This window comes from Sus scrofa, chromosome 9 (genome assembly GCF_054392235.1).
Source record: "Sus scrofa isolate SSC_HxYL_T2T_F1_AM1 chromosome 9, Sscrofa_HxYL_maternal_Yorkshire_Landrace_v2.0, whole genome shotgun sequence".
Lineage (NCBI taxonomy): Eukaryota > Metazoa > Chordata > Mammalia > Artiodactyla > Suidae > Sus > Sus scrofa.
Genome location: NC_139391.1, coordinates 26696311 through 26709087, shown reverse-complemented (window position 1 = coordinate 26709087; position 12777 = coordinate 26696311). Strand labels below are relative to the sequence as shown.

General features: G+C 40.5%; 2 protein-coding genes across 7 annotated transcripts in view; one reads left to right on the top strand and one right to left on the bottom strand.

The window, feature by feature from the left end:
- Positions 1 to 4319: 4319 nt before the first annotated feature.
- On the bottom strand, positions 4320 to 12666 carry ANKRD49 (ankyrin repeat domain 49). 3 transcript variants are annotated; one of them, XM_084975733.1, is made up of 3 exons: positions 12504 to 12666; positions 7777 to 8133; positions 4320 to 5811 (listed from the first exon to the last, which is right to left on the bottom strand). In XM_084975733.1, the coding sequence occupies exons 2-3, from the start codon at positions 8032 to 8034 to the stop codon at positions 5350 to 5352; spliced, it is 720 nt and encodes a 239-aa protein (XP_084831859.1). In that variant the 5' UTR covers positions 8035 to 8133; positions 12504 to 12666; the 3' UTR covers positions 4320 to 5349. The 3 variants fall into 3 exon arrangements, with proteins under 3 accessions (XP_084831859.1, XP_084831858.1, XP_003129838.1); XM_084975732.1 differs by lacking the exon at positions 12504 to 12666 and adding an exon at positions 11235 to 12272; XM_003129790.5 differs by lacking the exon at positions 12504 to 12666 and adding an exon at positions 12245 to 12272.
- MRE11 (MRE11 homolog, double strand break repair nuclease) overlaps positions 12461 to 12777 on the top strand; it is a 62153-nt gene continuing 61836 nt past the window's right edge. For all 4 annotated transcript variants that reach the window (XR_014815015.1, XR_014815016.1, XM_003129788.6 and 1 more), the window contains exon 1: positions 12461 to 12537. The gene's annotated coding sequence lies outside the window, so the exon portion shown is untranslated. The remainder of the gene's footprint in view (positions 12538 to 12777) is intronic.

The window sequence follows — 12777 nt, the reverse complement described above, 5'->3', positions numbered from 1 at the left end:
CTTGATTTCCTCCTATAGAAGATGAGGATTTAGCTCTTCTCCATGGTTCACACCGCACGCATACTTACTGCATCCTCAAACTCCCAACGCAGATAACTTGAAATTTTGCCTAGAGAGTTTTCATTACTACGGCTGTGTAAACTCTAGTTGTAGCTGAGCTCATCCACCACATAATAACCTGAGGTTACTTTTTCTTTCTGTACACTCTTTTATTTTTTTATTTTTTATTTTTTCCATTTTAGGGCTGCACCAGCAGCATATGGAAGTTCCTAGGCTAGGGGTCCAATCAGAGCTGCAGATCCTATCCGTGTCTGCGACTACACCACAGCTCAAGGGCAACGCTGGATCCCTTAACCCACTGAGTGAGGCCAGGGATCAAACGTGCATCCTCATGGACATCAGTCGGGGTCATTACTGCTAAGCGACAACCGCAACTCCTCTTTCTGTACACTCTTTTTAAATTACCTGCAGTCAGTAATTGCCTTGCATTTTAATTTGCTTGATTTTTAATGTCCTTAATCACTAATTCCCAAACTTTCCTTGTTAAATCTCTTAATATGTTCAAACACAGGAGGAAATTATCAGTTTCATCATCTTGAAAAAGTTCCTTCCAAAGAGACCTCCGATCTGCTTCAATCTGCACTGATTGCTCTCCAGACCTGCGGTTGCACAGCTATTGTCTAAGGACTTCCCTTCACCATCATGCCTCTCACTTGCATCGAACCCCTGCTTTGTGGATTCTGTCTTCTTCTCTTTCTTGGTTTACTTATTGGTGAAGCATATCTCCAGGCGCTTTTTGAGAAATGGTATGTGGAAGATAAAATGTCCAAGTCCTTTACAGGTTTAAAAGTGTCTTTATTTTATGCTCTACTAAAGCAGGGGTCTAGCTGGAAAAGAGCTCTAGATGGAAAGAATTTTCCCTCAGAATTTTAAAGTCATTGCACTATTGTCTTTTGGTATCTATTGCTGCCGTGGAGAATTCTACTGCCATTCTATTCCTGACCCCTTGGATAGGATGTGCTCTTTCTAGAAACATGAGACAAACATCTTCCCTTTGTCCTCATTGTTCTGAAATTTCATGATGATACATCTTAATGTGGGTACAAATCAACCATTTTCCTGGGCACTCAGCAGATCATTCCAATCTAGAAATGCATGCCTTTCATTTTAAAGACTTTTTATTGAATTATTTTTTGGAATCTCTTTTTTCTCTATTGGCCGTTTGTACATCTTCTTTGAAGAGATATTCACTCAAGTCCTTTTTCCATTTTTAAAAATCAGGATATTTGTTTTGTATTCCTTGTGTGTGTGTTCTTTTGTTTTTGAGTTGTAGAATTTCTTTATGTATATTCTGGATAATTAACCCCTTATTAGCTATGTTATTTGTGAATATTTTTGTCTCATCCTGTGTTGTTTTTCACCCTGTTGATTATTGCCTTTGATGTACAGACGTTTTGGAACTTGATATAGTCCATTTGTCTATTTTCACCTCTGTTGCTTGTACTTCTGGTGCCATATCCAAGAAATTATTGCCAAGACCAGTGTTATGGAGACTTTCCCCTGTGTTTTCTTCTAGAAGTTTTATAGATTTAGGTCATATGTTTATGTCTTTAATGAATTTCGAGTTAGTTTTTATACGTGGTATGTTCTAGGGAATTCCTTGGTGCTCCAATCATTAGGACTTCACGCTTTCATCATTGTAGCCCAGGTTCATATAACAGAATAAAACAATGAAAAAGAACAAGATCCTTCTTCATGCAAATATATAGATGAATCTCCCAGATATAATGGTTAGTGAAAGAAGCAAACACAAAAATATATATAATAAATTATTATTATTATTATTTTTTTTTTGTCTTTTTGCTATTTCTTGGGCCGCTCCTGCGGCATATGGAGGTTCCCAGGCTAGGGGTCCAATCGGAGCTGTAGCCACTGGCCTACACCAGAGCCACAGCAACGCAGGATCTGAGCCACGTCTGCAACCTACACCACAGCTCACAGCAACGCCGGATCGTTAACCCACTGAGCAAGGCCAGGGACCGAACCCGCAACCTCATGGTTCCTAGTCGGATTCGTTAACCACTGCGCCACGACGGGAACTCCTAAATTATTCTTTTTATGTAGGCAGAAAGAAATAATGGTGCTAGAAGTTAGAACAGTAGTTACCTTTGAGGGAGCTTGGGGAGAGGGAGCACAAGCTAGACTTTAGGGATGCAGGTTTTGTTCTACAGCTTGTTCTAGATGGTAGTTAAATGGGTGCGTTGACTCTGTAGAATTCATCAAGATTTCCGAACTGTGTTTGCTATAACTCCACAAAATTATACAAAAATTAAGCATATTTTAGCTAGAAAAATATTGGTCTAAAGATATTTTTACTCATAAAAAACAGTGTGGTTTACTTTGATCAAGTAATAAAGAATAATGCAATTATTGTCTTTCTTTTCTTTTTTTGCTTTTTAGGGCCGCACTTACAGAATATGGAAATTCCCAGGCTAGGGGTTGAATTAGAGCCAAATCTGCAACCTACACCACAGCCCACGGCAACATGGGATCCTTTAACCCACTGAGCAAGGTCAGGGATTGAACCTGCGTTCTCATAGATGCTAGCCGGGTTTGCTACTGCTGAGCCACAAAGGGAACTCCTATTGTCTTTCCTTTTGCCTTGAATACCAAAAAGCTTGGTGATAAATTTGTCAATTGTAACTGTATTAATTTAGGTGGTTTATTTCCTTCCTTCTCCTAAACAGCTTCTTATTTTCTATTTCCAATTATTACATGCATACCACTAATTATATGCCATCTCAAATCTTCTTGGGAATAAAATATTGATTAAAATAAGTATAAAATGTACTGTTTTACCCACTAACTGTGGTTACCATTTTCCTTACTTTTTTTATTCCAAAAAAATTAAAAATGAAGAATAAAAATAGAATGTTTTTTTTTTTTTAGTTTAATGGAAAAGACAAAAATACCCACTAGATGGAGGCAAAACCCAAGACTAAATTTTTCTTGTAACAAAAACTTAATTTAATGTAAAAAGAAGTGGGGGTAGTTCCCATTGTGGCTCGGTGGTAATGCATCCAACTAGTATCCATGAGGATGTGGGTTCGATCCCCAGCCTTACTCAGTGGGTTAAGGATCCAGTGTTGTGCCATGAGCTGTGGTGTAGGTCTCAGACATGGCTCGGATCCTGCATTGCTCTGACTGTGGTGTAGGTTGGCAGCTGCAGCTCCAATTCAACCTCTAGCCTGGGAACTTCCACAAGCTGTAGGTGCAACCTTAAAAAGCAAAAAAAAAAAAAAAAAAAAAAAAAAAAAATTAGTGTAAAAAAATGAAGTCTTTATCAAAGAAGTAAAACAATATATTGCCCAAGGTAATATATTACTTTGTGCTACTTAATGGAATATTAGTAAAAATCTGGGTAGATAAGTTTTACATTCTGTATTTAATTCTCTAGGTTTCAAACACATTTCCAGAAGTCATCTCAGTCTTTCTTCTGCTTAAGTAATAAGGCAATTGAGTAAGCAATGGGATGTTTAATGCTATCGTTTTTTCTTTAGAGTAGATGCTATAACCACCTTGGTATCTATTCTAGATTCTAGTCTTCAGTATTTTAAAACCAACAAAATCCTTCTTATCATAACTAAACCAAATTTCCTTTTCTTTCTTTTATTTTTGCTTCTTAGGGCATATGGAGGTTCCCGGTCTTGGGGTCGAGTTGGAGCTACAGCTGCCAACCTACACCACAGCCACAGCAATAAGAGATCCAAGCTGCGTCTGCAACCTACACAACAGCTCATGGTAATGCTGGATCCTTTAACCTACTGAGCAAGGCCAGGGATCTAACCCGCATCCTCATGGATACTAGTTGGATTCTTAACCTGCTGAGCCACAGTGGGAACTCCAGTTTCCTACTCTGTCATTTAATGGAGAAACTGCCCCTTGCAATTACAACTGACTTTTTGCTTGGTTTTTTAAAATTCCGGTGAATTGGTAACATGTATAATTTTTAGATAACTCACATATATCTATACACACACAAAAATAACCAAAGCAAAGGGCTACTGGTTTAGTTACCTTTCCCGTGTTAGTTCTGGTTTTGGGAAGTTAAGAGAAAACCCTTTGGTTTAGTCACAGAGGGGCTAAGTAGGCAATGGGAAACCGCTGCTGAAGAGAGTAGATACTCAATAAATGTATGTTATACCAAATGTATATTATATTAAATGTATAAAATGTGTATTATATATATGCATATTATACTAAATAATGTATGCTGTGGATCCAGGGAAGAGATACACAGGTAAAAAAAGAATTCATGCTTTTTTTGGTTGTCCAAAATGTTTTATTTTTTTGGAATAGTTATATTTAAGCTTTTGTTGCTATCCACACTGTGGCCTTTAATAAGAGCTTGAGCCACTTTGGGGTTCTAGCTCCGATAGAATCATCATCCCTTCACTCTTCGAATTCCCTTTCCCTTGTCACTTTGTGTGGTTTGTACAGTGAGAGGACCCTGGAAAAGAACACTTCCTGTGAACTTGAGAGACTAGCTGAGCCGTGCCCAAATCAGCAGGAGCAGGCAGGTGAAACTAGCTGGAGAGCAGGTATATGCTGGCCTCCTGGGCCAAGGTACGGCTGGGAGAGTGTCTGAAGGGTCCTGCTGACTCACCAGCAGAAAGAAGGGTGGTGCAGGTTGAACAGGGCGAGGTAGCACGGTCCACAGGACTGTGTAGACTGTGGTCAGTGGGCCAGTAGAGAACATTCGTGGATTAAACACCTAGCTGACTATTTCCCAGAAATGGTCTAGGTTCTAAAAGACAAAGATTTAGGTTTCTTGATTTTTTTTTTCTGTAAGTCACTTGAATCTTACGGTTTCCAATGAAAGCAAATGGCTATTGGTAATGCAGAGAAGATTGCTGAACTGCACCTGTGTATTTAAGACTTTTAAATGAAATTCTGAGTTACCTTACCTTATAAAAATACATGTCAGTATACTAAATACTCAACAAAGATCTAGGATGGGGATATTTAAAAATACATTTCTCTTGGGTCAGCACCAAAAATATCATTAGTTTTCTGTACAACCTGTGACAAGTTTTTCAGTATAGGTAAGTTAAAATGATGTGATAAAAAGCACAAACTCCACGGAAATCATTAGAGGATAGATCCAAACAACTTTCTAATATATGTTGACGTCAAGGTCAGGCAGTCCACTTGGAAGGGTGGGATCTTGAGTACCACGGAATCACTGTCTTAAGACATTGGACGGCAACCTTGTGTTATGGGGATACTTCACATCTCACACAAAAGGAGGCACTGGGACGTAGAAACTTAAGAAAGTTCTTAGAACCGTTAAGACTGAGGTGAAGAATTTGTGCAGCCTTCCACGATTTCAAAGAGGTAGTGATGGATACTCGTCCTCCTGGCGATGTCAAACGCCGTTTCTTCCAGGTTGTTCTTCAGCCCCGGTTTGATGTAGCGGTTCATCAGGAGGAGTTCCAGGGTGTCTTTGCTGTCTCTGTTTCCAGCCGCAAGATGTAAGGGGGTCAAGAGACCTTTTGTTTGGGCGTTGATGTCCGCGTCGTGCTGCAGTAAGAAAGAAGCCACTCTGGTGTTGTTCCACTTACACGCACTGTGCAGGGGTGTCCAGCCGTCCACCGTCACGGCATGAACGTCTGCCCCGTTCGCGATGAGCTCGCGGACCACGTCCAAGTGGCCGCTGTAGGCTGCTCGATGGAGTGGCGTGTACTCGTCTTCATCTCGAGTGTTCACGTGGGTGGCCTTTTCTGAAAGCAGTCTCCGCACAGTGCTAAGCTGAGAGGGAAGTGAGAGCTCTTTTAAACACCCAACGCAAAACGCAACGCGAGACCAAGAAAATTCAAGTGTCTAGTGGTGTTAGGTTGAGTTAAGTTAGCTAGAAACTTCCTTGGTAGTAGACGACTGCAAAAGAAAAATCACATTTTTCTTTGGGAGGTGGGGGTAGAGGGCAACTAACCATAACAAGTTAGTATTCACCAGAAACTGCTGATTCTGAGCACGGGATTCTCTGAATACCAAACCAGACACTTACTCCTGGTCCAAGTCTTATTGCACAAAAGCTGTGGTCCTGGACGAATAATACAGGCTAGAGTTATATTTAACGTTTTATATTTCATCTGTGATGAAGACATAATAATGGAACAGACGGATCTTTCGTAGTAAGGTTATCAAAACAATATACTTTCACAAAGTATAAAACCTGAAAAAATAAACTTTCATCAGTAGAATGCCATGGTAACAAGGAAATCTAGAGATTAAGAAGCTCGATTCCTTCTAACTAAAACAACCTGAGACACATGTTTTCTGGGAGTGGCTTTACGTTTGGTTTGAGGACCTCTGGTGGGATGCAGTCTGCTCTTGGGTTAAAAAGTTACCCCCAAATGCAAGATTTCTTAGGTATTAGTTTATTAACACAGACATGGAGGAGCTGAGTTAAACAAGGTAGAAGTGGCCAAGTGGGAAGAATAGATTTTTGATATTAAGATCATCCTACTTGGATGACTCTGGGTAAATTAATATTCCCAAATCTCAACTTCTTCATCTGTAAAAGGGAAAAATAGTGCCTATCTCATAGGAATGAAATCAATAATGCAGTAAGGCTACTCAGCCATATAAAAGAATGAAATAATGCCATTCACAGCAACAGGGAGGCAACCAGAGGTTATCATAGTAAGTCAAGTTAGTCAGAAAGACAAATACCATGTGATATCACTTATATGTGAAATCTAAAATATGGTACAAATGATCTCATCTATGAAACAAACAGACTAAGACAAGGAGAACAGACTTGTGGTTTCCAAGGGGGAGGGGGATGCAGAAGGGGGGGAATGGGAGGCTGCGGGGAGCAGATGTAACATATTATACACAGAAGGGATAATCAACAAGATCCTGTGTACAGCACAGAAAAATATATTCAATGTCCTACGATAAACCATTATGGAAAAGAGTATTTTAAAAAGTGTGTACATATATGTATAACTGAATCATTTTGCTACTCTGCAGTACAGAGGAATTACTACAACATTGTAAATCAACTATACTTCAGCAAAAAAATGTAGTAAGGCACACAGTAGAGTTGGGATTTAAGGGATGTTAATTCCCACCCTTTCTTTCTTAAATGGTACTTGTCTTTAAGATCATTGTAATGACTTAGTATAAATGATTTAAAAATATGGATGACTGCTTGCTCTCTTTATAGTTAATTATATCCTTAAAGCCCCCCAAATACCCCTGTCATCTTGTAGCTTACTATGTGCTTTCGTGTACATTGCCTCATTTGATCCTCTATATCTTATGTAAAAGAGGCAGATATTATGGTGGCCATTTTTTATAGATAAGAAGAGAGAGGGTCAGAAACAGCGGATTTGCCCAATGATACAGACCAAAGCAAAGTTTAGGGACAGGTCTTCTGGCTTTTACTTTCCCTTTTTTTTTTTTTTTGGTCTTTTTAGGGCTGCACCTATGGCATATGGAGGTTCTCAGGCTAGGGGTCTAATTGGAGCTGCAGCTGCCAACCTACACCACAGCCACAGCAACACGGGATCCAAGCTGAGTCTGTGACCTACACCACAGCTCATGGCAACACCCAATCCTTTAACTCACTGAGCGAGGCCAGGGAATGAACACGTGTCCTCATGAATACTAGTCAGGTTCATTAACCACTGAGCTACAATGGGAACTCCCATGGCTTTCTCTATTAAATTAAGGTTTCCTCTTTAACTTTTTTTTTTTTTTCTTTACCCGATTTTTTTCAGCAGCCCAAAGAAGCAATTTGCTTGGATCTTGTTCCATTTTTTTTTCTTGCAACTGGTACCACTCTTCAGTTTTTTCATCTTGCTCCTCATCTTCATCAGAATTTCCTACCCAGAGACTTTGGGTACCAGTGGGAATAAGATGTCCATGTGTTTCCAACAATTCAAGTTGGTTAAAATGTTCAGAAAAGTCCAAGGAGTCCTCTGGGTCTGGTTTTCCATCATCATTTACTTTCTCTTTTTCCATTTTTTACTACTATTCTAAATAATAAAGCATTTCAAATGCCAGGGTATAAATAATCTTTCCAGGGATGAATTATGTCTGCTTTCTCTTATTCATCAAGATCTGAAATCACAAATACAAAAATTAGGAGCAAAATAGCTTTATCAAAAGCATAGGTAAGTATTGCAAACACACACAAATAAACACTAAACTTTTTGATATTTATTAATACCCAAATAGTGGAGCTGATAGATTTCAGTCATCTCTCTCTCTCTCTCTCTCTCTCTCTCTCTCTTTTCTCTTTTTCTAGGGCTGCACCCGCGGCATATGGAGGTTCCCAGGCTAGGGGTCTAATCAGAGCTGTAGCTTCTGGCCTATGCCAGAGCCACAGCAACACTGGATCCGAGCTGTTTCTGGGACCTACACCACAGCTCATAGCAACACCAGATCCTTAATCCACTGAGAGAGGCCAGGGATCGAACCCACAACCTCATGGTTCCTAGTCGGATTCGTTAACCACTGAGCCACAATGGGAACTCCTCATCTCTTTTTTTAATGGTCTAATATTCATTATTTTTTGGTTGTTTTCTTCTACTAAGTCAATGGGTTATAACTATTTTGAATCTATTAGTTCAGATACTATGCTATATTATGCTAAGTGATTAATGCTTGATGCTTATTTTTTAAAGACTATTTTATTTTTTGCTTTTTAGGGTAGAACCTAAGGCATATATATAAATTCCCAGGCTATGGGTCAAATTGGAGCTGCAGCTGTTGGCCTACGCCACAGCCACAACAACGCCAGATCCCAGCCGAGTGTGAGACATACACCACAGCTCAAGGCAATGCTGGATCCTTAACTTACTGAGCAAGGCCAGGGATCGAACCTGCGTCCTCATGGATAATTAGTTGGGTTCATAACCAGCTGAGCCTCAACTGGAACTACAATGCTTGAAACTTTAACACAATAACACAATTTGTAGAAACTAGAGACACAAATCCTACAGAACAGATGCAAAACCTTTTAGTTCCTAAAAACAAACAAACAAAACCCCCTACTTCCAAGATTCAGAGATTCTTAAGAGCTGGAATAGCCCCCTAAGGACATATGTCCTAATGTCTCATCAATGCAGAGATCTTTATAATGACATCTGTAGTAATTACTCTATTCCTACTTTAGCAATTAATTTTAGGCTTAGAAAAATTCACTACTTTAAAAAGTAGTCTTGGAGTTCCAGTCATGGCTCAGTGGTTAACGAACCCGACTGGTAACCATGAGGTTTTGGGTTCGATCCCTGGGCTCACTCAGTGAGTTAAGGATCTGGCATTGCTGTGGCTGTGGCGTAGGCAGGCAGCTACAGCTCCGATTAGACCCCTAGCCTGGGACCCTCCATATGCTGTGGGTGGGCCCTAAAAAGACAAAAAGCCAAAAAAAAAAAAAAAAAAAAACCTAGTCTTATTCACTGATAGGCAACTACAGATCTTTGTTGGTTTCCTGTTTTGAAACTTAATTTTGGCTCTTATTCACTCCTTCATTCAACAAATATGAACAGAATTTTTGGTCTGTGCCAGTCTCTGAGTATTGTTCATTAATGAACAATTAATCTCAAGAAGCTTACTGTCTAGTTCCCATCATGGAGCAGTGGAAATGAATCCGACTAGGAACCATGAGGTTGTAGGTTCGATCCCTGGCCTTGCTTGGTGGGTTAAGGATCTGGCGTTGCTGTGGCTGTAGTGTAGACCAGCGGCTACAGCTCTGATTTGACCCCTAGCCTGGGAACCTCCATGTGCCGCAGGTGTGGCCCTAAAAAGACCAAAAAAAAAAAAAAAAAAAAAAAAAGGTTACTCTCTAGTCAGTGAGACTGGCAAACACAGTGTAATGAGTACCATGATAAGACCAGGTCCAGATACAATGAATATACAGGAAGGTCATAACCTAGGCCATTAACCCAGTCCTAAGGGATTAGAGAAGGCTTCCTGAAGGAAATATTTACTCTGCTAGGCTGCCATAATAATTTATAAACCAATATCAACTTAGAGAGTTACTCAGCATATTAAACTTCAATAAAAGAGATGAGAATCATAGATATTTAAAAAATATTATTTCTCGGCTTCCCAACTATATTTGTTGAAACCTTACCAGTCTTTCAAGATTCTTCTCAGAGGTTGCCTATCTCATTAAATCTTTCTTGAGCTTCCAAATCATCTCTCGTTTCTACTTTTTTTGCTGCTACATACTATCTAATTTTGTTCTTGTTTGAGCCTCTTAAAATACTGTCAGCTTAAGGACAGGAGCTATATTTAACTTACCTTTGTGTTCCACTTATATACAGCAGGTGTTAAGAACTATCTGTAGAATTCAGAGTTCCCACTGTGGCTCAGTAGGCTAAGGACCTGACATAGTCTCTGTGAGGATATGAGTTCCATCCCTGGACTCGCTCAGTGGGTTATGAATCTGGTGTTGCTACAAGCTATGGTGTAGGTTTTAGATGAGGTTCAGATCCTGGTTGCTATGGCTATGCTGTAGGCTGGCAGTTGCAGCTCTGATTTAACCCCTAGCCTGGGAACTTCCATATGCTGCAGGTGCGGCCTTGGAAAAAAAAGAAAGAAAAAAGAAAAAAAAAAAAAAAGAGAGAGAGAGACAAAGAAAGAGAGAAATACTTGCAAAATTAAACTGAATTAAAGCCCTATCACTTGATTTTACTTGAAATTAATTCTGAGAAGCTCAAGAGTTAGGCATACCACTAACACAATGATTTTTTCCTACCTAATTTCACAAATTTTAGTTGATACAATCTTAAATGCATCATTACATTTTACACTTTATTACTAGTGCCAAGAGCAGTAAACTCAAGTTTAAATCTATCACATATGATCAGTACCTTCTCTGGACTTACTTCTTTGTTGCACAATATAAGAATTTTACTAAAGGATTTCCAAAAACTGTCCAGGTTTCAGAGTCAACAGAGAGACCCTGTCAGAAAGGCTTTATGTTCTAATAATCTCACTTTTTCCTTTTTTCTCAAATTATTCTCTGAAACTTACGACATAAAAGATCATACATCTACTCATTAAACACTAAATAAATACCAGTAAATAATGTTAAGTTCACTTGTTAATTATATCAATTATAGTAATATTATAGCACAAATTTTAAGGCCCCCCCCTCCTTTTTATGAAAACTCTCGGAGTTCCCATTGTGGCTTAGTGGCAATGAACCCTACCAGTATCCAAGAGGATTCAGGTTTGATCCCTGGCCTTGCTCAGTGGGTTAAAGATCCTGCATTGCTGTGAGCTGTGGTGTAGGTCGCAGACATGGTTTGGATCTGGTGTTGTTGTGCATAGGGTGGCAGCTGCAGTTCCAATTTGACCTGGGAACCTCCATATGCCACAGGTGTTGTCCCCCCCCAAAAAAAACCCCAAAACTACAGAACACTGTAAATCAAATATAAAGAAAAAAATAAAAATCATTAAAAAAATAAAATAAATCCAGTACTTAAAAAAAAAAAGCTCCTTATAATTTGAATTTACTGTTTCAGATAAAATTAATTACATATAAAGATTCTGTAGCGGATTTAAAAAGTTAAACCGAGATGCATATTCCTGATTCAGGATTTAAAGAGTCCATCAAGACTCCTATTTGATGATACCCCACCAGGAAGAAACAGTCTATGTTTTGCTAAAGATCACATTCCATAGAGATCTAAACTATATCAACTCCTCACAAACAACCCAGTGACAGGGGTGGGGGGTGTGTAAACCCCATTTTACAGGTGAAGGCACTGAGGTTCAGATAGATTAAACAACTTTCAATGAAACTTAAAGTCCATATTTTCTAATTCAAAAGTTTCACATTATTTTTTACTGCACCCTGTTTTACTGCCGTCTGCACAAAGCAACATAGATGTGCTGAACCAAGGATCCAGGGAGACAGTAAGAGGACGCAGGGAAAGGCCTGCAAACTAGAGTCCGAATGCTCAATCTCGGGAGTGGGAGTGAGGCTAGAAGGCCACCAGTCCCCGCCGGTCACTTCACTGGCCCGGGAGTCGAGTCTGCGGCCTTCCAAACTGCTAAGGACAAGGAAGCCGCTCCTGCTCTACCTAGGACCCATGCGGCGGCCCTATTTACAGGGCTCCGCAGGGGTCGACAGGTGACCCGCCCCTTTGAGCCCAAGAATTCTTAGGTGGCGCCAAGCAAGCTGGAAGCGGACCCCGGATAAGAAAGAGCTACCTACCTTGCGGGAGGGGGAAATCGCCGCCGGGAACTTCGCTTCCGGGGTTCGTCCCCTCGGCTACTCAGGATTGGCTCCTCTATGAGGGCGGGGCGTCGCCGCTACTTTCCCTGCGACCTCACAGCATCCTCAACCAATGAGAAGAACTAAACTACTACGTCATCAATGAAGTCTCGCGAGAAAAAGCTGCTGTTTCTCTCCCGCCTAATTCAGGTCTTTGGCCAAACCTATACTGAGAGACCAGCTCGGGCTGTACCGTTACCTTTTTTCTCGCGGATCTCCCTCCTTCTTCCCGGGTAAAACACAACTTCGGGTCCCCAGGGTGGGGCTTTGGAGAGTCCCGGTGTGGGGTAATTTAGGAGTCGTTTCTTGTATCCCGGGCTCGGAGAGGATTGACCCTGTGGCAAGAATGGGCGGAGAAGGCTGGGGAGGAGCCTTGGAGGTTGGCGCGTTCTGGTTTCCGATAGTCCAGTGGTGAGGGCTTGTTGAGGCTTGGAATTCCCACCGTTCCGCGGTGGCTGCGCTCCTCCCGCAAA

Excerpts from the sequence above, each read along its gene's own strand:
- ANKRD49 (XM_084975733.1), bottom strand. The coding sequence starts at position 8,034 with ATGGAAAAAGAGAAAGTAAATGATGATGGAAAACCAGACCCAGAGGAC. Across the intron at positions 5,812-7,776 it reads GGGCTGCTGAAAAAAATCGG|CTTAGCACTGTGCGGAGACT; the intron begins GTAAAGAAAAAA and ends CTTCCCTCTCAG.